Genomic DNA, 23,003 nt, shown 5'->3' with positions numbered 1-23,003 from the left:
TCTGCGGGCCGTACTGAGTGAGGAGGAGGGCCCCATGCGGCCCGCGGGCCGCCAGTTGCCCATCCCTGGTGTAGGCTATGTGTAGTGCATGAAGAAAAGGCCATTTGAACAGCTGCAGCCAGCTCTCAGCAGCGTCAAGCCAGAACCGGACAGAGAGACCGAATGAGGCCACAGGACACAGGAGTCCATTGACACGGAGCCACGCCCCTCATTAACGACAACCCACTGGAACCCTCCAGCTCCTCCTGCAGGTCGAAATAGACATGACAAACAGGAACAATATGCCTAGTGCTCAGAGGCACCATAAAGGCAAAGGGAGGAAAAGGCGTAACACCTCACGGCACGGCAAAGCTGGGCCGTCACAAATGCCATACTCACAGGCCTTCCCTCCAAGGCCCCGGACAGGCTGTAATATGTTCATGTAACGGATGCCAGCTAGCTTAGCTGTGCTTGTGGAACGTTGGTAAACCTCACTCCCCGACGCCTCAAGAGTGCTGCTGGCATGCGAGCCAGTAGCCTGGGCTATTGGCTCAACTGTCAGCGCGCTCGCCTCCCGATCCGAGGTGCTGCTGCTGTTCGCGGGTTCGAGCCCGGGCATGTGCAGGGCTGAATCACGCAGGTTCAACACAACGCAGGTTACATTCAGAACCCAGCTGCCAGGGTCTTAACGGGCACTAAGCCCCATCCTCATGCAGCTCCATCCGCATCATTGACAAAATCCTGCTTCTCACCTGTACAAGTCCCTCCATGCTCTGGCCCCTAAATACCTTTCTGACCCCCTACACCCCTCTGCGGTCCCTCCAGTCCTCCAACAAGGACCTGCTGGCCATACCCCGCACCAGACTTAAGACCTTTGGGGACCAGGGCCTTCTGTGTGTCCGCCCCAACTCTTTGGAACCAGCTCCCCCTCCACATCCGCCATGCCTCTTCTGTGGGCCTGTTCAAAAAACACCTCAAAACACATCTTTTCACTGAGGCCTTTGGCTTCTAATTCCCTCACCATCTCACCCAGCACTCCTGCGCACACACACATCATGCACACACACACACACACACACACACACACACACACACACACACACTCACACACACACACACACACACACACACACATCATGCACACACACACACACACACACACACACACACACACACACACATCATGCACACACACTTACCACCACCCCTTCTTGTAAAGTGACCTTGAGTTTCTAGAAAGGCGCTATATAAAACTAATTTATTATTATTTTTATTATTATTATTACACTTTTATATAACACTTATGCTATAACATTTTGACATTTCACACAGTCCAGAATTCTAAGCTTTGTATTGTCTGATACACAGCTTGGCAGAAGAGGATTATATGAACAGATCATGCTGTTAAAATCACACACAAAAGCACAAACATAATTTTAAATTAGTTCATTCCTGTATAGTCTGCATGAGTGGATGTAAAAACAGAAAATAAAAAATAAAGTGCTAAAGCGAACTTGTCCATAATTGGGAGACATTAGTGTAGTATCATTGGTATGCCATTAGATGGCACTGTGTACTCCATACTGTCGGAACTACTGGTCTGGAGTGGAGTGAGGGCTCTTCTAGTCTTTTATCAACACAGCAGCAAATATCACAGATATTTTATTAGATAGTGGATATCCTGCCACTATAGACATAATGAAGAATATTCAAATAATAATAAAAGAGTTTTGGGAGACTATATGGTTTGATGTCCTCTTTACACTTCCATGTGTGTTGTGAAAGCAGACACATGGCACTGTTCTATTGACCTGCATTGAATTCACTACAGCGCCACGTTTGGAACAACGTGGTATTACAAGAGAGCTGCTTTGCGTCTTGCATGTCTAGACACACAGACTGTAGGTGTTTTTGACATAATGTCAAAGCAGTTGTTTCTTCCCAGTCGTCCTATTGTATAGGTAAAAAGAAATCTGCATAGGTGAGCACAGTGTTCTCAAAGCCCCAAAACAAAGCACTTCCTTTTTCAGGAAATGTCAAAACTACAATGTGACACAAAAGTCTCATTTCTCAAATATGTCCATAGCCACAAAGCCAGTGGCCGCTCACATTTGTTATAGAAAGAAAATCCTATTTCTGTAATGCATCCTTTCTTTGCCACATGCACGTTTCTCAGATGTTTATGTCGGTGCTCTAGCATTTGAGAATGTCTGCCTTTTTTCCATTTGCTGTACCCACGTGGGATAGTCTGTCACGCTGTTTTTGAAGTCAAGCAAGCTCAAATGCATCTTCAGTGGACTCTCCTTTCACCAGGAGGAATAAGACACCTGTAATTTCAATTTCAATTTATTGTGCTTATAGAGCGCCACAACATTACACATGTATCATGGCGCTTTACAGAACGTAGGCAATCAGAGGAAGAAGGAAAGAGGAAGAAAAGAAAAAAGAAAGAAAAGAAAGAAGGCCCATGGGTAACCGGGGTAACCGGGGTAACCGGGGCGAGGAAAAACTCCCTAGAATTGGAGATACATATAGGAAGAAACCTCGAGCAGATCCACAAGGGCCTGACCCATGGGCCTTCCTTCTTTCTTTCTTTCTTTTCTTTTCTTCCTCTTCTCTTCTTTCTCTGATGGCCTACATTCTGTAAAGCGCCATGATACATGTGTAATGTTGTGGCGCTCTATAAGCACAACAAATTGAATTGAATTGTCCTGACAGTTACATTACAGTTACACATGCCATCATCGTAATCATGTCACCATAGATCAGGGGTACAATATTCATACAAAAAAATCCCACTCAGCATTCTGTTACTGGCACATACAACATACCCTATAGGCTACACTAGCAAGGGTTAGTGTACACTCACTTGAAGACTGTGGCATGTTCATGTATTTATATATATCTCCTGGCTTCTTCTTATTATACCCTTTTCTTTTTACCTTTTCAAGAATGAATGTGACTCTAACCACTTAACGTACAGACATGTTGAAATAACCGTTCTGAAGGTCTGGAGTGGGGCAAAAGAGTTATTATTTCAGATTTTTTTTTAAAGTTTATACTTTTTGAGAAATAGGGGATAAAAAACGTTAAAAAGCTCATTTTCCCCCATAGACTTAGTGATGTCATAATGGCCTAAAGCCAGTTGCACTCATTAAGTTCCCAGAGTAGTTCCCGGGCTAATCAGAACACTGGCACAGGTGTCACCTGTGAATCCAACTGTCTCCGCTTCTAATCCATACAATCTGGCGCTCCCTAAAACTACACATTCTGTTTAAGTGTTTCCCGTGTGTCAAAATAAAAGGCACAGCCATATCTCATGCTTTGCACATAAATCTCCATAACGGCTTGACGCATATGCTTCAAATTTGGTGTTTGTATGGACTCAAAGATGAAGTGAGTTGATGTTGGAGGTCAAAGGTCAAGTCCATGGATACTCTGAGAGCGATATCTCAAGAATGCCTTGACATACATGCCTGAAATTTGGTATGAGTGTTTGTATGGACTCAAAGATGAAGTGAATTGATGTTGGAGGTCAAAGGTCAAATGTCAAGGTCAAAACACCTTGAGTGTTATATCTCAAGAACGCCTTGACACACAAGGTTTTTTGGTACGAGGGTTTGTATGAACTCAAAGATTAAGTGATAATTGTAATTGTATTGTAATTCCTCTGGCATTACATTTCTAGTTGCAATGTGTTTTATCAATTTTAAACATTGTCAAAGTGATGCGTGTTTTCTCACAAACAAAAAATATTAAGTTTTATTAAACACATAAAGAAAATGGTTGCACACTCTGTACCTTTTTTGCAGTTGGAACTATTTTTATTTAATTCAGTGACATTGATGACATACATACATTGATCAAACAACAAACAAAATACAACTAGTCAGAAAAGTGAATAATCAAAGAACATAAGGTAAACAATAACTTGAACGGAACATTAGTCAGAAAAGTGAATAATCAAAGAACATAAGGTAAACAATAACTTTATAGGAACATTAGTCAGAAAAGTGAATAATCAAAGAACATAAGGTAAACAATAACTTGAACGGAACATTAGTCAGAAAAGTGAATAATCAAAGAACATAAGGTAAACAATAACTTTAACGGAACATTAGCTTTTTTTCAATGCAACTGTTTTGTTTTGCTATTATAATCCTTAGTGTTTCCATGGTGATCAACACTGATTAATATATCAACAGGTATACATGCACATGACAGCAAATAAGACAATCATACACTTAATATCATTCATAGAATACAAATTCAAAGACTGAATATGCTTGGTCATTTTGATCATAGCAATCTGAACAATGTCTCCTGACTGGGTTTGAAAGTTTGACTTTTTCTCACATGCCCATCACTCACTTTAATGTGCCATGATTATTAGTCAAATGTAAGCAATGATAATGGTAATTTGTCAGACCTGTAGTTTCTAATGGCAAGGAGATGCTTTAAACTGGTTACCTGTAAATATGTTAGAAACTACAGTATAGCTATTCAAAATATTTTCTCAGCTGTTGCATAGCCAACATTTGTATTACTGTAATTTCCTGACCATTAATTGAGGTTTATACATTGATTTTGCAAAATGTCTTAAGCTATGAGGTTAATACATGGGGGTGGGCTATGCATATACATTTCTTTTTTTTCTTCATTCGTCTTTATTAAAGCACAATCTGATTCTGATTCATGGGGCTATTGTGCACTGTGGTTAATAAACAGATTCAGTTAATACATGTCTTTTTCCCCCCGCATAAAACACTGTCTTGCCCTTTATACACAATGCTACTAATACACAATAAATGACTGTACTGAGCGTCAAACAAGGCACTCACGCCTGTACTGTCTCTTGAATAATGCCTGTAGATTAGGTTTCAAACAAGGCACTCACGCCTGTACTGTCTCTTGAATAATGCCTGTAGATTAGGTTTCAAACTTTGCAGATATGCTGCATGATCATTCAGATCACCAATGTGGCTGTGCATCTTCCGGAACTCTCTCACTGCGTGACCACAGACGTGTAATTTCAGATAGATTTCACCTTCTTCACCCAGTCCCTGGTCTTTCATTCTCTTGTCAATTATTTGCAGGAGGTCTCCAATATCTGCATCTTTGTAGCAGGCATTTCTCTGCACTTTCCCTGACACAAAGCTCTCACATTCTGTATTGACAGCATCACAGATATCCTGGATCTGCTGTTGATTTCTACGATTTTTTCCAAGCCACTGTTTTATCACAGTGAATTTCTCCAGTCCACAATCCTGCAAATTGGACTGAAGAATCAGTTCGGCATGTCCAGTGTTTGTCTTAAAATGTGACAGCAGCACAGACTGAACTCCCTTACAAACATCTTGCGCTGGTATCAAATTAATTGACAGGTTATATATAATGACTTTCCATAACTTCTCAAATTCACTTTCAAGATCTTTATCAGTTAGAACAGTTCTTGTCCCCTTACATTTGCCCTGCAGTTCTCGAATCTTTCTCTGTATTATGTCTGATGCAATTTTCTTCATAATTTCGATTCCCTCTCTCGACTTAATGGGTCTCTTCAAAGAGTTTTCTATCGAAATTTCGGTCTCTCTTCTCAGGCGTCTGACACTGTTCCTGAAATCTTCTTTGTATTCCTGTACCAACAGAGTATGGCTGTCATTCTTCGCAAAGTATTCTTCAAGGTTTTTGTCAATCACTGCCACTTCTTTATTCAGAGTTGTTGCAGCCTCATGTAATATTTCTGCCAGTTTGGATGTTGAAAAATCTCCATCTTCAGAAATGAGTTTTTCTTTCTCACAATGCCAGTTGCGCATTGAGAAACGGAAAGACCACACCCATTTTTCAAATTCAGCACGTAGTGCGTTGTAAGCGTCAGCCACCATGCTATTTTTGAAATTGAAGACGTCTTTCTCCGATTTCACTGCATTCCACAAGATGTTTGTCCACTTGTTGAACTCTGTCGCATCATTCATCTCGATGTCATCATATACGTGTACGGAGTCGAGCAAACTCTTCTTGAGCCCATAGACAGCTTCACTGTAGCCAGCATTCACTGGCGCCATCAGCTGACTTCCATTCCAAAGTGCAGGGATGTAGAAGTTGTCTTTGTCAGAATCATGTTTCATCACATCAGTGAACTTTGTGTTCCCTTCTTTTCTCTCCATTTTACCTGCTATCCGGGTCATCTCATCCAGCTGGTCCATCAGCTTCGTCCGCTCTCTCTGGTTGTTCTCGTAAGCAGCCATGTCTGGCATGTTCTGATGCACAAACACACATCTGGGCTTCTTCGGAACCTCCTTCATTCTGAAGAATGCATGGACCACAATCTGCAGAATGTCCTTCATCTCTGTGTTGTTCTCCATGGAAATGTTGATGATGGTTATGTCACTGAGTCCTATGACCAGCGTTGCGAGTTCATTGTCGTGTTCGTAGTTTATGTCTAATGCGGCCAACTCAGGTGATTTTAGGCCCTCTGTGTTGATGATCATGATGAAGTCACACTTGAGCTCAGATCGGAGTTCCTCAGAGACTCTAATCAGCAGCATGAAGGCTCCTCTGGTAGATGTTCCACTGCTAACTGCAAACTGCACTCCAAACATGGTGTTGAGGAGGGTGGACTTTCCAGTGCTCTGCACTCCCAGCACAGTCATCACCAGGATCCTACTCTTGGAGTCCACCAGCTGATGTAGCCGGGTCAGGACTTCTGATATCCACTTCATTGGGATGTTTGCTGCGTCTCCATCGACCAGCTCAACTGGAAACCCATCCAGCAGCATCTGAGCACACAGAGAAGGCAGGTGCTGGACTTGCTGTTTGGCTCTTTTGTCTTCTGGAAGGGAGCAAGCGCACTCATAAAGTTGGCCCAGCTCACGTAAGAAGTGCTCAAGACCCAGTGTGCAGTTGGCGATTTGATCAGCTAATGATGCAGATGCTCCCTTGGCCTGTGGTATTCTGTGAGAGTGTGTTTTCTGTTGTTCACGATTCTGATGGCAAAGGTTGTCCAACTGAATTTTTAACCACTTAAGGAAATAGAGGCGAACTACTCTTGACTGGGATATCCCATCTGTGAAGTTGGTCATGGCCTCCGAAATATCTGCCTGGTGCTGCTTCTTCCTCAAATCACTAACTTTGTGCTGGAGTAAAGCTCTGCACTGTTTTACATCTTGCCCTTTGACTGTCTTTTTCATTCTGTACATTTCTTCCTCCGCTTGGCTGATCTCCTTCCACATTTTTCCATGCAAGGGCAACTGTTGCACCTTGAACTTTGCAATATCATCAATACTGTTACTGATGGCTTCAGCGTAACGTCTGCCCTTAACACACTCGCCGCAGTCCTCATCTACTTCAATACCAGCCTGACGAGCAACCTCCGCCATGTCCACCATTTTCATTACAGCTGGTTTCTTTTCAATGACTCCACTCACACAGGATCGAAGGGTCTTCACAAACTCTGCATTATTCTGCCTCTTCTTTACGATCACATTCTTGTCCCTGATGTTGAGTTTTCTGCATGTCTCTTTGAGTGTCTCCATGCTGAAGTTCTCACTCTGAGAGCTGGAGACCAGGAACAGCTTTGCTTTGTTCCTGTCGTTGGTCAGAGTGCTGAGGTCTCCCTGTAGGTCATCACTGAATATGAAAACTGCAGCTGAGGTTTGACACAGGAAGGATATCTGGGTCTTAAAAAGCATACCGTCTCCTCTCAGATTGGCCATAGCTACAGGCTCGGTGAATATGTCTGTGTTTCCTTTCCCACAGGGGAAGTACCAGCTGACCTCAACCAGTCCATCTGAGATTCTCCTGGGCACATCTCCACACTCCATGTCATGATGAACAAATGCGTAGTTTTGCTGATGAGGATTACTAAGAAGCTTGTTCAGAGTTTGAGATGTGGCTAAACTGCTCTCTCCTAGTCTAACGAAAGACACCATAGGGATGGCTTTTTCCACAATCCTGCCCTGAACAAATGCCTTGTCACTAGCTACAGATTGAGGTCTGAACTTTTTCACCAGGTCTCTCATGGCCCACAACATCAGGGTGCTTTGTTGGGTATCACAGTTTGGCAACAACAGAGGAACAGCAAACTGACACATAGACATTTTAGAGACCAATTCCTGCTGGAGGAAAGGATCTGCACAATGGAAAAGAGCAAGGATCAAATCTAGAGGATTTATGGTATCAGATTCATTACTATCATCAGAGAAACTGTAGTCATGATTTTGAGCCTGTACACATCTGATGTTTCTAGCATTAACATTGGCCAACATCAGTCCATTTAAGAAGTTATGTGGTAGTTCTTTCAGATTTTCTGCTGGTTTTTCAGAAATTGTGTTACTGTTGATCTCCAGGGCTGAGCTGAGTGTGAGCTTCCCTCCATGAAGATCCTTCAGACCCAAAGCAGCCAGAAACTCAGGAAGACCAGGACCTGGGGGTGATGAAAGCAAAATCAATGACTAGTGTCAACACCACCAAGAGACAGGCAATAGGCAACTAAATAAGTGCAGTATAGCATATCCCTGTTTGCAATAGGCACCTACCTATGTGCAATATAGCATATCCCTGTTTACAATAGGCACCTACCTATGTGCAATATAGCATATGCCTGTTTACGATAGGCACCTTAAATAAGTGCAGTATAGCATATCCCTGTTTACAATAGACACCTACCTATGTGCAATATAACCTATAGTTCATTTCTGGTTTTGTTTCAGTATGTTTCCTTCCTTTGTTTCCTTACCCACTCTGAAGGTTTTGGAGATCGGTTTGCTTGGTTTGCCATTGGTCACCACTGTGGACACATTGATAGTGTAATCTTGTCCTGGTTGTAGGTCTGTGATGGTATGATGGGGGGCGTCACTGTGAATGGTATCAATGCACTTCTTTTCTTTGAAGAGCTCTAGTAGGTAAAACACCTGGTCAACTCGGTCGGGCTTGCTCCATGTCAGAGAGATACTTGAGGCCCCCAGATCCACACTGAGATTCTCTGGTGGAGGAATCTCTGCAGGGTAGAAGAGTTAGAGTTAAGAGTCTCACTTCTCTGTAGCTTTCTTGGTAATACCAACACAGTCTCACTCCCTACTCGTCAAAGGTCTGACGCATGGTCAAGGTTCCTTGGCGTCAAATTCCAACGAGAAAGGTGTACCCTTTGCGTCGTTTTTCGACGTGGGGGTCCGTCAGATAGACATTCATGTTAATCCCTCACCGTCAGATATAGACGAAAGGAAATCAAATGTCCATCAAAGGTGATGCCGTCACGCAACCCAGTCTGAAAATCTAACAGGCTTACAAAATAGCATGGCGAAAAAATGGCTGTGACATTCTTTTGAAGCTGCATCAACGTGATATCTCATAGCTCGCTACACCCTCATTCTGCCTGAGAAGGACCAAACCAGCAAGGTAACTACCATTTTATTCATTTCTGAGCTAGGGGAACTTATTTTGTAAACAACTTGTTTTACATATTTATGTTTGTTTATACAGAATGTAATCGATATGTGCTTTCACAACTGATCAACAAATGGACCATTTTCTTGTGTTTGCACTAGCTTGACAGCAGTAGCGAGATATGTAAACATCCGGTAACGGCGAAGCTGGTTACGGTCATGTGACACACGCAACCACAAGAAAGCGGAAACGCGGCATAGAGCGAGCCATGTGGAGAAAGTTAAGCGACGTAAATTTTGTAAACAATAATGCTGTTTTTTGTTGTTGTTTTCGAACAAAATATAGGTCTAGTTATTCTGAACAACACTCCTTCATGGTGTACAAAGCCTACTACAATCGTGCAATTTTTCAGTGCAGTTCAAAGTCTTGTAAGTGTAAAAGACTTGGTCAAATTATAGGCCTACATGAATTAGCTAAATAAATCGTTATGCTTAAATTTTCGAAATGAGTGCAATGATTTAATTTGACATTAAATTGCCTAGTTTTAAGCAGGTCAGTCTCACAATAAGCTATTTATCCTTGGGTCTGGGTAACTCATGGGACAAAACATGTTGTTAATATAGGCTAATTACCGTTTTTTCCTGAAAAAAAGCCAACATTTCTGTGTCCAGGTATTGCATTTCTGCAGTGTAGGCTACTATGTAGTGCAGCTTTTAATGTACAAAGTACTGTATTTTCCTGCATATGAACTACAAATATTCCTCCAAAACCAGTGTTGACATTTGAAGTAGGCCTATTGGAGTTATTTTTTTGGTATTGTAGTATTTGAATATTTACCCACAACAGTTTTATGTAGGCCTAATGTATTCTCAAGGCCATTTTTGCATAGGCTCTTCCTTTTTCATGCTAGAGATAATGTAATTATAACCATTGGCCATTTCATGTTTCAAACCTTTGAAATAATTTTACTGATGTTTACTGTTACACCTTAATTGTGCTTCAGCAATGCCAAGACACAATCTGTGAAGCCTGGCCCCGAAGAAGAGGAGGCATGGCCTGTCCCAATGCATGCAGGGCAAAACAAACATACATTTTGTGAGTATTGCTAATATTAAATGACATCCAGGTATACAATACACAACTATGTATAGGCTTTTTGCACGAGTGGTTTTTGGTGGGCTCGTTTGTTTCCGATGGAGCCAGGTGTGTTTGAACCTGTCGCTATTGTTAATGTAATTAGTGTCTACACGGACTAGGTTGGTTGTTGCACATAGTGAATCAGCACTTTACAATAAAGAAGGATTTATGCATGTGTTAAATTTGTTATTATTGGCCAAACAAGTAATTCAGTGTCGGAGTAAACATATAAGGAGCAGAATATAACAGAAGATGTCGTTACAACACAGCTAACACTCCACCGGAGATAGACGAGCCCACCGAGGAGCCTTTTGTGCGACTAGTCAATTAGTCTATGTAAATAAAATGATGGGGCAAATAAAGCAGAATAGTGGTTGCTAGGTTGGCATTTAGGTAGTGGTTGCAAGGTTGTTGCTAGGGCAATTGAGATGGTTCCTAGGTTGTTGCTATGGTAGAAATGGTGGTTGCTATGCTAAACATAGTGGTTGCTTTGTTGGTTGCTAGGGTATTACCCTGTTGGTTTCTGTGGTGGTTCCTAGGTTGACATTATGGTGGTGGTTGTTAGGTCAGTGGTAGGGTAATTGAGATGGTTCCTAGGTTGTTGCTATGGTAGATATGTTGGTTGCTATATTAAATAAAGTGGTTGCTATGCTGGTTGCTAGGGTGATCATGTTGATGGCTACGGTGGTTGCTAGGTTGACATTATGGTGGTGGTTGTTAGGTCAGTGGTAGGGTAATTGGGATGGTTCCTAGGTTGTTGCTATGGTAGATATGTTGGTTGCTATAATAAACAAAGTGGTTGCTATGCTGGTTGCTAGGGTAATCTTGTTGGTTGCTATGCTAGTTGCTAGGGTAATCTTGTTGGTTGCTATGGTGGTTGCTAGGTTGAAATTGTAGTGGTGGTTGCTAGGTTATTGATGGGGTAATTGAGATGGTTGCTAGGGTGCTGCTAGGGTAGATATGGTGGTTGCAATGTGGTAGGGTAATAGAGATGGTTCCTAGGTTTTTGCCATGGTAGAAATGGTGGTTGCTATATTAAACAAAGTGGTTGCTATGCTGGTTGCTAGGGTAATCTTGTTGGTTGCTATGCTGGTTGCTAGGGTAATCTTGTTTGTTGCTATGGTGGTTCATAGGGTAATTGAGATGGTTGCTAGGGTGCTGCTAGGGTAGATATGGTGGTTGCAATGTGGTAGGGTAATAGAGATTGTTCCTAGGTTGTTGCCATGGTAGAAATGGTGGTTGCTTTATTAAACAAAGCAGTTGTTATGCTGGTTGCTAGGGTAATCATGTTAGTTGCTATGGTGGTTGCTAGGTTGACATTATGGTGGTGGTTGTTAGGTCAATGGTAGGGTAATTGAGATGGTTCCTAGGTTGTTGCTATGGTAGATATGTTGGCTGCTATACTAAACATAGCGGTTGCTATGCTGGTTGCTAGGGTAATCATGTTGGTTGCTATGGTGGTTGCTAGGTTGACATTATGGTGGTGGTTGTTAGGTCAATGGTAGGGTAAGTGAGATGGTTCCTGGGTTGTTGCTATGGTAGATATGTTGGCTGCTATACTAAACATAGCGGTTGCTATGCTGGTTGCTAGGGTAATCATGTTGGTTGCTATGCTGGTTACTATGGTAATCTTGTTGGTTGCTATGGTGGTTTCTAGAGAAAAAGAATATTAGAATATTAACAAACCCCCTCTTTTGATTGGTAGTGATAAGACTACAACTACATTTGCAAGAGAAAGTGTAGCTCATTTCATCACTTTAAAATCTTAAAGTGTGTGCATTCTGTATATGATTGGTCGTTAGCACTGGTTGCTCCCATTGGCTGGCAATCCGGAAACTATTGCTGTCCCTTACACTTGTTTACACAGGGTATGTAAAGATGGCGGAGAATACAGGTAACAGTCGGGCATTTGCTACAATTTATATTAATTTAATACTTTTGTTTAACTCTGAAACCCCAGAAGATGAGAGACTGAATCTCCTGAAGAGGCGTTTATGAATCGTATGCACCAACACTATCGCTGGCATCGCCAAACAAAACATTGGCAACTAAAGTTAGCGACTACACAGGCTAATAATTATAATAAGGACTAACGTTAGTAGGCTACTGCACGATATACTGTTGTTATACAAATACAAGGATTTAATTATTATGAGATGAGCATGAACCTTGAGAATTTTGATTCTCAGATGGCCTACGAAAATGGGTTATTTTTCTCAATTGCTTAATAGGCGATTTATTTGTTTTATATATTTGTTTATTTATTTATAGCCTACTATCCTGCATGGGAACCATTAGCATAACAATGCACTTAAAACCTGCTAAATAGATTTTAACTGGTAATTAGGTGTTTTAATCAGTGAGTTTAGATTGTACAACACAATGAACAATGCCAGGGACACCTATTGGGTTGTAGCCATAACATCTACTTTGAATATTAAACTCCAAAACCTTAAATAATGATAATTGACAATCTTCCATTGACATAATTGGGAAGCATTTTTTCTTTACTCTAATGTCAGATGAGGTCAGTGCAATTGTATTATAAGGTGAATAACGTTTGCAGGTTGTTCAGGCCTTGCTGTGATATGGACCACCCTGGCCATTGTGGACTCCACTATTAGGGACAGGTAATTCAACCACCTAAAGCATATACTTTCTAAAAGTCTTGCCTTTACATCCTACAGAAGTTCGAGAGGGTCCCATGTGTGCAGTGCTGCCCTTCTGCTTTGTGATGGCCGTGAACTTCAATAAGGTGGGACACCTAGTGACAGGCTTTCAGAAAATGTACAGTTCGGTGAATATGCCTTTCCTTCGTTTTGTAGCTTGAAACGTGTCATATATATCCTTCATTCACCAGTATATGTGCACAAAAGTTTGCAGGAACAGTGGAATACAGATTATTATAGCTTACATCATATCTATACACTACATGATGACATGATGATCTATCCTTATATTTCACCCTAAAAACTACCAGTGCTCAAAATTATCCGTCACTCAGAACAGTGATCTCATCCTGGCATATGATATTGTCAAGACCACAGAAGGGTGGAATATAACTTATTATATCTTAAATCACATTTACACACTACAATAATTCCAAAAAGATATCATTTAGGGTTCTTAAGATGATCTATCCTTATATTTTCACATTAGATTTATACATACAAAATAGAACCATGTACAGATTTTTGGCCGCCAAAGTTTGCAGAAAGGTGGGATATGTCCTAATGTATGTTAATTCACATCTACTAGTGAAAAGCTTTCAGAAAAGATATGGTTTGGTTAGGTGAAATTGCTTTGCCTTTGAGTTGGAGCTTAAAACGTATCATATGTGCCTTTCGTTTGCCAATATACAAAATAGAACCATGTATAAATTTGTCCTAATGTTTTCTAGACTTATTTTAAATTTGTCCCCTCTACTTATGTTTTCACAGATCCTTGCTCCTGATATCCTGATGTTTGGGTTGCATTACATTATATGACTCCAACAGAACACCTACAGAAATAAGTGTTCCAGTACTAATTTCTGCTCATCTGTGGTTCTCCTGACTCTGGCATGTTTGGAGAGCAAGGATTCCAATGAATGACTGCTCATCAGTTGCACCATTAACACAATCATCCTTCAATCCCCCAAGATCCCCTCTCTCTACATCAAAGGAGCTGATAATGTGGTGTCCTTCCACAAGCAACAAGACAGCCAGCATGTAAACAAGGCCCGCCTTGTTTGTCTACTTCCTGAGGAGGCTGAATCATGCTGGCCTTGACACCTTAGTTCTTGCTTCCATGTACAGCTGTGTTGTGGAGCACATCCTCACTTCCTGTGGTGTACTGCATCAGGTGGTTACAACAGTACAGAGTATTGGCAGCAATCTACCCATTGTCAATGACCTTTACATCAGTAGATACATATAAGACTTTCTACAGGTATTTTGCATCATGAAGAATTCCACCCTACTTGCTAATGGACTGAATCCCCCCTCCCTGTATGGAGTATCAGGACTAGAACCACCTGGCTGAGGAACAGTGAGGCTAATAAACTCACCACACATAAAGATAACTGTCTCACACTAACTGCTGCTCTTAGCATGATATAAGTACCACACCAAGTAATTGGTGCTATTTTACTATAGGCTTCAGCAATACTGCTATTTTTGCACTTAGATTAAAATTTCCATAATCACATTAAAAACTGATTACCATTGTTTTGCATTTTAGAGTGATTTTAACCAGTTATACTGCATGTGAGTGATGGAGCAAAATGCATTTCATTGTATTGTAGGCCTACTAAATACATGACAATAAACCAAACTTGAACTTGAATCTAGGCTTTGTAAATATGGGATCAGAGTGAAATTACCTCACACACCCTGGAAGCTACAGTAACACACAATCAGATCAGATTCAGATCAGGTCTCAAATACAGCAAACCAGTTTATTCCCCTAAATCAATTTGTGCCGCATGTTGTTATTAGTTGAAAATTACTGGTGTAACCTTATCTGACCTGTCTGACCTTTGCCATTCATGGACATGTACATAATGGGTTGGCATTTCTAACTATAAGGCAAGGATCACATCAGCCAGCGCAAACGTAACGCAATGCTCAGACCATAATAAGTTTTATCTCGTTCCTAAGCAACACAAACGGTTTGTCAATTTAATACACTCAAGTTGCGCTTGCCACCTCTGCCAATCTTTGGCTCCGCCTCCTGGCAACACAGAAACAGCTAGAGGTCTCAAATTTGACAAACTATTTTGTTTTTACCCCCTTATCAATATATGTGCCACATGTTGGTATTAGTTGATAATAACTGGTGTAACCTTTTCAGGGCCTGTTTAAAGGAACCGTATGTAAGAAATGTATTTAAATTAATCATAAAATGGCCCTGATATGTCACTAGACATTAAGAAATCATGTTAATTTCAAATACATATATCACTGACAACAGTAGTCTGGCCAGGATATTGTCATTTAAAAAGTGAAGTTGCAGCCCTCAACTGATGTTGTTGTGTTTTGTCATGTCATGTTGTGTTTTGGCCTGATGCGCTACCCTCCACCTATCTACTAATCACTAAGTAAGTAGTGTTTCGGCATCCGGGTTGGCAACCTCGAGTCAGGGGGGAGGGGATACACCGCTCTACAGTAATTTGAAAGTGATTGCAGTACCAGTTTTGGCCATAATCTTACATATGGTTCCTTTAACCTATGCAAATCATGGACATCTAATCCTAGGGTTAGCATTTGTGACTTAGATACCCCCTAGACTGATTAAATCTGGAATGTGACATCCATATATGACACAAAATATGAGTGTGTAGTAAAATCACACATCACATATTCACACACTCTATAGCGCCCCCTAGAAATCCAATATTTCCTATATTTGGCTCCGCCTCCTGGCAACACAGAAGCCAGTAGATATCTCAAATTTGAAAAACTAGTTTGTTATTATCCCCTGTATCAAAATATGTGCCACATGCTGGCACTATCTTGAATTAACTGGTGTAATCCTATCAAGGCCTGTCTGACCTATACAAATTATGACCATCTAAACCTAGGGTTAGCATTTCTAACTTGCATACCTCATAGACAGACTAAATTTGGCATGTGACATCTATATATGACATAAAATATATGAGAGAAGTAAAATCATGCCTCACATATTCACAGACTCTATAGCGCCCCCTAGAAATCTAGATTTTCCAATCTTTGGCTCCGCCTCCTGTCAACACACAAGCAGTCAGAGGTCTCAAATTTGACAAACAACTTTGTTATCATACCCTGTATCAAAATATGTGCCACATGCCAACATTTCATGAAATAATGAGTGTGACACTTACCTAGGCCTGTCTGGCCAATATGGGTGTCTGAATTGTAGTTTCTGAGTATGTCCAGTGCATCAAACTTGCCAAGGCATGTAAGGTCAGTGAAATTAGGTTTATTTCAGTACAGCACACCTCTGTGTATCATAATCAATCAAAATATGGATGTTTTAATGGTTTGGGTATGATTTAAGAACTTTTGTTTATCAAAGTATGTGAAAAATATACTCTAAACGTCTGTTTCTAAAGATGTCTTGAAGATCAAAATTCCCACAGCATGTAAGGTCAGTGAAATTAGGTTTATTTCAGTACAGCACACCTCTGTGTATCATAATCAATCAAAATATGGATGTTTTAATGGTTTGGGTAGGATTAAAGAACTTTTGTTTATCAGCATATGTGAAAAACATGCACTCTAAATGTCAGTTCCTAAAGATGTCTTGAAGATCGATCAAAATTCCCACAGCATGTAAGGTCAGTGAAATTAGGTTTATTTCAGTACAGCACACCTCTGTGTATCATAATCAATCAAAATATGGATGTTGTAATGGTTTGGGTAGGATTAAAGAACTTTTGTTTATCAACGTATGTGAAAAATATGGTCTCTAAACACCCGTTTCTGGGTTTATTTCAGCACAACACATATCCAAATATGTATTTTTTAATGGTTTGTGTTTGCTTAAACCAAGGGAGTGTCCAATAAACATAAAACATACATCAAAGGTATATGCTAACACAGAGGGAGCAAATAACAAAAATAATAATAATAATAATAATAATACATTTAATTTTCATAGCGCTTTTCAAGACCGGTTGCAGTAGTCCAGTCTGGGGGAGAGGGGGGGTGAGGGCATGGATGAGAATGATGCATTGTTCAGCCGTGTGGTCACAGGAACAGTCCCGCCACCGGAATGATGTGCTTGACAAGCCCATCTATTCTCAGGAACAGTTCATCTATAACTGGCAGGAACAGCTGCAGAAAAATCCCTTGGCTGTGCTTGGCTCCTTCCTGGCATGTCTGGTCTCACTATGTCTTTCTGCTTTGGTGATGAGCCTGAAAACAGTTGACAACCTGGAAATTAGAAAGATATAAAACATTTAAATATTGATACCAAGAGACACTACAATCTCCTAACATGCAATATATATGAAGACATATATAGCCCTATATCATATATCAGTGCATCCAGGGTACGCCTGATACATTTAAACAATATACAGCATACTTTATATTTTCTAAAAGCCTTTACTCTTTAGATATTATTTAACATGAATTGAGACATGTCCCACCTTCCTCCACAGTTGTGTCCAAATAGAGAAAAGGCCAGGAGCTTCTTTCCACAGGAGCAATCCAGCTCTCAGCAGTCAAGTATCTTTCTGCTTTGGGATGAGCCTATCAACAGTTAATTACCTGGAAATCAGAAAGAACTTTTGAAATGTTTAGAGTACCAAAAAAGAAAATACAATCTCAGTGTTTCTTTTGACATGTTCAAACATACTGGGGTGCATTTCCCAAAACCATAGTTGCTAACCTGTTGGTTGGCAATGGGAAATTGCATTGCAACCAACAAAGTTGCTAACTTAATTAGCAACTAAGGTGCTAACTTAGTTAGCAAGTAAGGTTTTAGGAAACGCGCCCCAGTTGACTAAAGTTCACCTATACAAGATAGGTCTATGTTTTGAAAATAGTGCACAAGTATTTGAGAAGGGTGGAGCAATTCCTAATTTATGTTAATGATTTGGTTGAAGTGCTTGAATTAGCTGTGTAGGCCAGAATGTATAAGTTGGTTCATCAATATGGGTCTATGTACAATGTGTGGTGCACCAAAGTGAAAAGGTTGGACATGTCTTAATTCATATTAATTGACATCTACAGGCTATAGGCTTTAAGAAAATGTATTATACGGCTCTTCACATAATCTTCATATTAGGTGGTTGAATCAACTGTCTCTTACTGGTGGAGGCCAAAATGTATATAACCTGTACAGTTGGTTCCTACAATATGGGCCTAGTATAGCAACCAATATATCTACGATAACTACTACAATGTCAACCTAGCAACCACCATATAAATGACTAAGTAAATGTTTTTCCAATTGTTCTCTTCTGTTTATGGTAGACCCAAATGGTCACACTTGGATATTGAACCCAGACCGCTGTAGCTGCAGACTGACTCTTAAATCACTAAACCACAAAACAGAGAATGAGAGATAACATCTGTGTCATACAAAGTCTGACTGAGCAGACGTAGCTGTCCCTTAATAGTGTAGGCCAAAATGTTCATATTCATTGACATCTACAGGCTATGGGCTTTCAGAAAATATATGGTTTATGTGGTCAATTCAGCTGTCCCTTAATAGTGTAGGCCAAAATGTATCAACTGAACAATTTGTTTCTCAATCTACAATATGGGCCTATGTACGCCTTTTGATACACCAAAGTACGTAGGAAGGTGGGACATGTCTTAATTCATATTCATTGACATCTACAGGCTATGGGCTTTCAGAAAATATATGGTTTATGTGGTCAATTCAGCTGTCCCTTAATAGTGTAGGCCAAAATGTATCAACTGCAATTTGTTTCTCAATCTACAATATGGGCCTATGTACGCCTTTTGATACACCAAAGTACATAGGAAGGTGGGACATGTCTTCATTCATATTCATTGACATCTACAGGCTATGGGCTTTTCATGATTACCCTAGCAACCAGCATAGCAACTGTTATGTTTAGTAAAGCAACCAGCATATCTACCATGGCAACAACCTAGGAACCATCTCTATTACCCTACCACATTGCAACCATATCTACCCTAGCAACCATCTCAATTACCCTATCAAGAACCTAGCAACCACCACTGTAATGTCAACCTAGCAACCACCATAGCAACCAACAAGATTACCCAAGAAACCAGCATAGCAACCAACATGATTACCATAGCAACCAGCATAGCAACCGCTATGGTTAGTATAGCAGCCAACATATCTACCATAGCAACAACCTAGGAATCATCTCAATTACCCTACCATTGACCTAACAACCACCACCATAATGTCAACCTAGCAACCACCATAGCAACCAACATGATTACCCTAGCAACTAGCATAGCAACCACTTTGTTTAATATAGCAACCAACATATTTACCATGGCAACAACCTAGGAACCTTCTCTATTACCCTACCACATTGCAACCACCATATCTACCCTAGCAGCACCCTAGCAACCATCTCAATTACCCAATCAACAACCTAGCAACCACCCACCACTACAATGTTCATGCAACCAACAAGATTACCCTAGCAACCAGCATAGCAACCAACATGATTACCATAGCAACTAGCATAGCAACCGCTATGGTTAGCCATCTCAATTACCCTACCATTGACCTAACAACCACCACTATAATGTCAACCTAGCAACCACCATAGCAACCAACATGATTACCCTAGCAACCAGCATAGCAACCGCTTTGTTTAATATAGCAACCAACATATCTACCATAGCAACATCCTAGGAACCATCTCAATTACCCTACCACTGACCTAACAACCACCACCATAATGTCAACCTAGCAACCACCACAGCAACCAACATGATTACCCTAGCAACCAACATAGCAACAACTAGGTTTAGCATAGCCACCACCATTTCTACCATAGCAACAACCTAGGAACCATCTCAATTGCCCTAGCAACAACCTTGCAACCACTACCTATGGGCAGCCGTGGCCTACTGGTTAGCGCTTCAGACTTGTAACCGGAGGGTTGCCGGTTCGAACCCCGACCAGTAGGCACGGCTGAAGTGCCCTTGAGCAAGGCACCTAACCCCTCACTGTCCCCGAGCGCCGCTGTTGTTGCAAGCTCACTGCGCCGGGATTAGTGTGTGCTTCACCTCACTGTGTGTTCACTGTGTGCTGAGTGTGTTTCACTAATTCACGGATTGGGATAAATGCAGACACCAAATTTCCCTCACGGGATCAAAAGAGTATATATACTTATATACTATACTTAAATGCCAACCTACCTGCTTTATTTGCCCCATCATTTTATTTACATAGACTAATTGACTAGTCGCACGAAAGGGTCCTCGGTGGGCTCGTCTATCTCCGGTGGAATGTTAGCTGTGTTGTAACGACATCCTCTGTTATATTCTGCTTCTTACATGTTCACTCCGACACTGAATTACTTGTTTGGCCAATAATAACAAATTTAACACATGCATAAATCCTTCTTTATTGTAAAGTGCTGATTCACTAGGTGCCACAACCAACCTAGTCGGTGTAGACACTAATTACATTAACAATAGTGACAGGTTCAAACACACCTGGCTCCATCGGAAACAAATGAGCCCACCAAGAGCCACTCGTGCAACAAGCCTATACATAGTTGTGTATTGTATACCTGGATGTCATTTAATATTAGCAATACTCACAAAATGTATGTTCGTTTTGCCCTGCATGCATTGGGACAGGCCATGCCTCCTCTTCTTCGGGGCCAGGCTTCACAGATTGTGTCTTGGCATTGCTGAAGCACAATTAAGGTGTAACAGTAAACATCAGTAAAATTATTTCAAAGGTTTGAAACATGAAATGGCCAATGGTTATAATTACATTATCTCTAGCATGAAAAAGGAAGAGCCTATGCAAAAATGGCCTTGAGAATACATTAGGCCTACATAAACTGTTGTGGGTAAATATTCAAATACTACAATACTAAAAAATAACTCCTATAGGCCTACTTCAAATGTCAACACTGGTTTTGGAGGAATATTTGTAGTTCATATGCAGGAAAATACAAGCACATTAAAAGCTGCACTACATAGTAGCCTACACTGCAGAAATGCAATACTTTGGACACAGAAATGTTGGCTTTTTTTCAGGATAAAACGGTAATAACCTATAATAACAACATGTTTTGTCCCATGAGTTACCCAGACCCAAGGATAAATAACTTATTGTGAGATTGACCTGCTTAAAACAAGGCAATTTAAGCATAACGTGTCGAATAATGATTTATTTAGCTAATTCATGTAGGCCTATAATTTGACCATATCTTTTACACTTACAAGACTTTGAACTGCACTGAAAAATTGCACTAAAATCGCACGATTGTAGGCTTTGTACACCATGAAGGAGTGTTGTTCAGGATAACTAGGCTTATATTTTGTTCGAAAACAACAACAAAAAACAGCATTATTGTTTACAAAATGTACGTCGCTTAACTTTCTCCACATGGCTCGCTCTATGCCGCGTTTCCGCTTTCTTGTGGTTGCGTGTGTCACATGACCGTAACCAGCTTCGCCGTTACCGGATGTTTACATATCTCGCTACTGCTGTCTAGTATCGAAGCTAGTGCAAACACAAGAAAATGGTCCATTTGTTGATCAGTTGTGAAAGCACATATCGATTACATTCTGTATAAACAAACATAAATATGTAAAACAAGTTGTTTACAAAAGAAGTAGGCCTACCCCTAGCTCAGAAACGAATAAAATGGTAGTTACCTTGCTGGTTTGGTCCTTCTCAGGCAGAATGAGGGTCTAGCGAGCTACGAGATATCACGTTGCTGCAGCTTCAAAAGAATGTAACAGACATTTTTTCGCCATGCTATTTTGTAAAGCCTGTTAGATTTTCAGACTGGGTTGCGTGACGGCATCACCTTTGATGGACATTTGATTTCCTTTCGTCTATATCTGACGGTGAGGGATTAACATGAATGTCTATCTGACGGACCCCCACGTCGAAAAACGACGCAAAGGGTACACCTTTCTCGTTGGAATTTGACGCCAAGGAACCTTGACCATGCGTCAGACCTTTGACGAGTAGGGAGTGAGACTGTGTTGGTAATACTGATGATGGCAGATTACCATGATTGTGTCCAACAATCAAAAATAGATTTCCTATTAATGGCCACTGAAACTGCAGTGAATGAGTTTGAACCTTCACATAGAATGAAACATGATTGTGTCAAGCCTGCTTACACCCCACAGAGTAAGTAGTCAGCAGTTAGCCATATTATGTGACACAGCACTCAGTGAAATATACATTTACATTTATACACTTAGCAGACACTTTTATCCAAAGCAACTCATGACAGTTATATCACAAGGGCCATTGACTCCAGAGCAACTCAGGGTTAAAGCTGCAGTAGGCAAGATTTTTTTGATCATATTCACTGAAACCGACACTATGCTCAGACAGAGCAACATAAATCAGCCGGTTTTAGAAAAAAACCTGCACTTTTACCTCCACCTAGAGCCTGTTATTTGTTTTGCAAAATTCCACAGCTTCTGGTCCAATCAGAGCAGGGCTGTGTATCTGACTGTCAATCACAGTCTGGTGCAGTCCGGTGCGTACTGACGAGCACAAACTTGATGAGGGGATGCTCGGTGGTAGTGGGGGAGGGGCATGAGAGTTGTAAACATTAAACATTTTGGCTAAGTCCCCTCAATCTGTCAGACTTGCCTACTGCAGCTTTAAGTGTCTTGCTTTTGGGCACAACGGTGGAATTGAACCCACAACTTTTCAGGCTTCTGTATGCTAGCCCAGCTCCTTAGCCACCAAAGCTACCACCCTAAATGTACAATAAGATATATTCCTATTATTAATTGGTATTAATTAATAGTATAAATAATACTTATTATTTAACTGAACAATTTGACTGGCATGTTCGCAATTTA

General features: G+C 40.8%; 1 protein-coding gene and 2 long non-coding RNA genes across 9 annotated transcripts; 1 reads left to right on the top strand and 2 right to left on the bottom strand.

Moving 5' to 3' along the window:
* Positions 1 to 75: 75 nt before the first annotated feature.
* LOC143099513 (up-regulator of cell proliferation-like) lies at positions 76 to 8,916 on the bottom strand. The gene is made up of 5 exons (XM_076262474.1): positions 8,898 to 8,916; positions 8,714 to 8,806; positions 4,885 to 8,401; positions 768 to 937; positions 76 to 245 (listed from the first exon to the last, which is right to left on the bottom strand). The coding sequence occupies exons 1-5, from the start codon at positions 8,914 to 8,916 to the stop codon at positions 76 to 78; spliced, it is 3,969 nt and encodes a 1,322-aa protein (XP_076118589.1).
* A 113-nt stretch (positions 8,917 to 9,029) lies between these two features.
* Positions 9,030 to 14,823, top strand: LOC143100102 (uncharacterized). 4 transcript variants are annotated; one of them, XR_012981829.1, is made up of 4 exons: positions 9,030 to 9,372; positions 9,522 to 10,455; positions 13,185 to 13,252; positions 13,938 to 14,823. It is a non-coding gene; the product is annotated as an uncharacterized LOC143100102 (long non-coding RNA). The 4 variants fall into 4 exon arrangements; XR_012981831.1 differs by having other exon boundaries at positions 9,030 to 9,649; positions 10,364 to 10,455; XR_012981830.1 differs by having other exon boundaries at positions 9,030 to 9,788; positions 10,364 to 10,455.
* Positions 14,824 to 17,278: 2,455 nt separating this feature from the next.
* LOC143100103 (uncharacterized) lies at positions 17,279 to 22,169 on the bottom strand. Of its 4 annotated transcripts, none has more exons than XR_012981833.1 (5): positions 21,828 to 22,169; positions 21,390 to 21,672; positions 20,757 to 20,848; positions 17,615 to 17,735; positions 17,279 to 17,396 (listed from the first exon to the last, which is right to left on the bottom strand). It is a non-coding gene; the product is annotated as an uncharacterized LOC143100103 (long non-coding RNA). The 4 variants fall into 4 exon arrangements; XR_012981835.1 differs by having other exon boundaries at positions 21,547 to 21,672; XR_012981832.1 differs by lacking the exon at positions 21,828 to 22,169 and having other exon boundaries at positions 21,390 to 21,821.
* Between the last annotated feature and the right edge of the window lie 834 nt (positions 22,170 to 23,003).

The sequence above is a fragment of the Alosa pseudoharengus genome, unplaced genomic scaffold (genome assembly GCF_046254945.1).
Source record: "Alosa pseudoharengus isolate Yale_2024_CS ecotype anadromous, Long Island Sound unplaced genomic scaffold, YU_APseudo_1.1 YU_APseudo_1.1_scf_3, whole genome shotgun sequence".
In the NCBI taxonomy this organism is placed as follows: Eukaryota; Metazoa; Chordata; class Actinopteri; order Clupeiformes; family Clupeidae; genus Alosa; species Alosa pseudoharengus.
The sequence above is the reverse complement of the archived record's forward strand: the minus strand, read 5'-3'. Positions and strand labels throughout refer to the sequence as shown.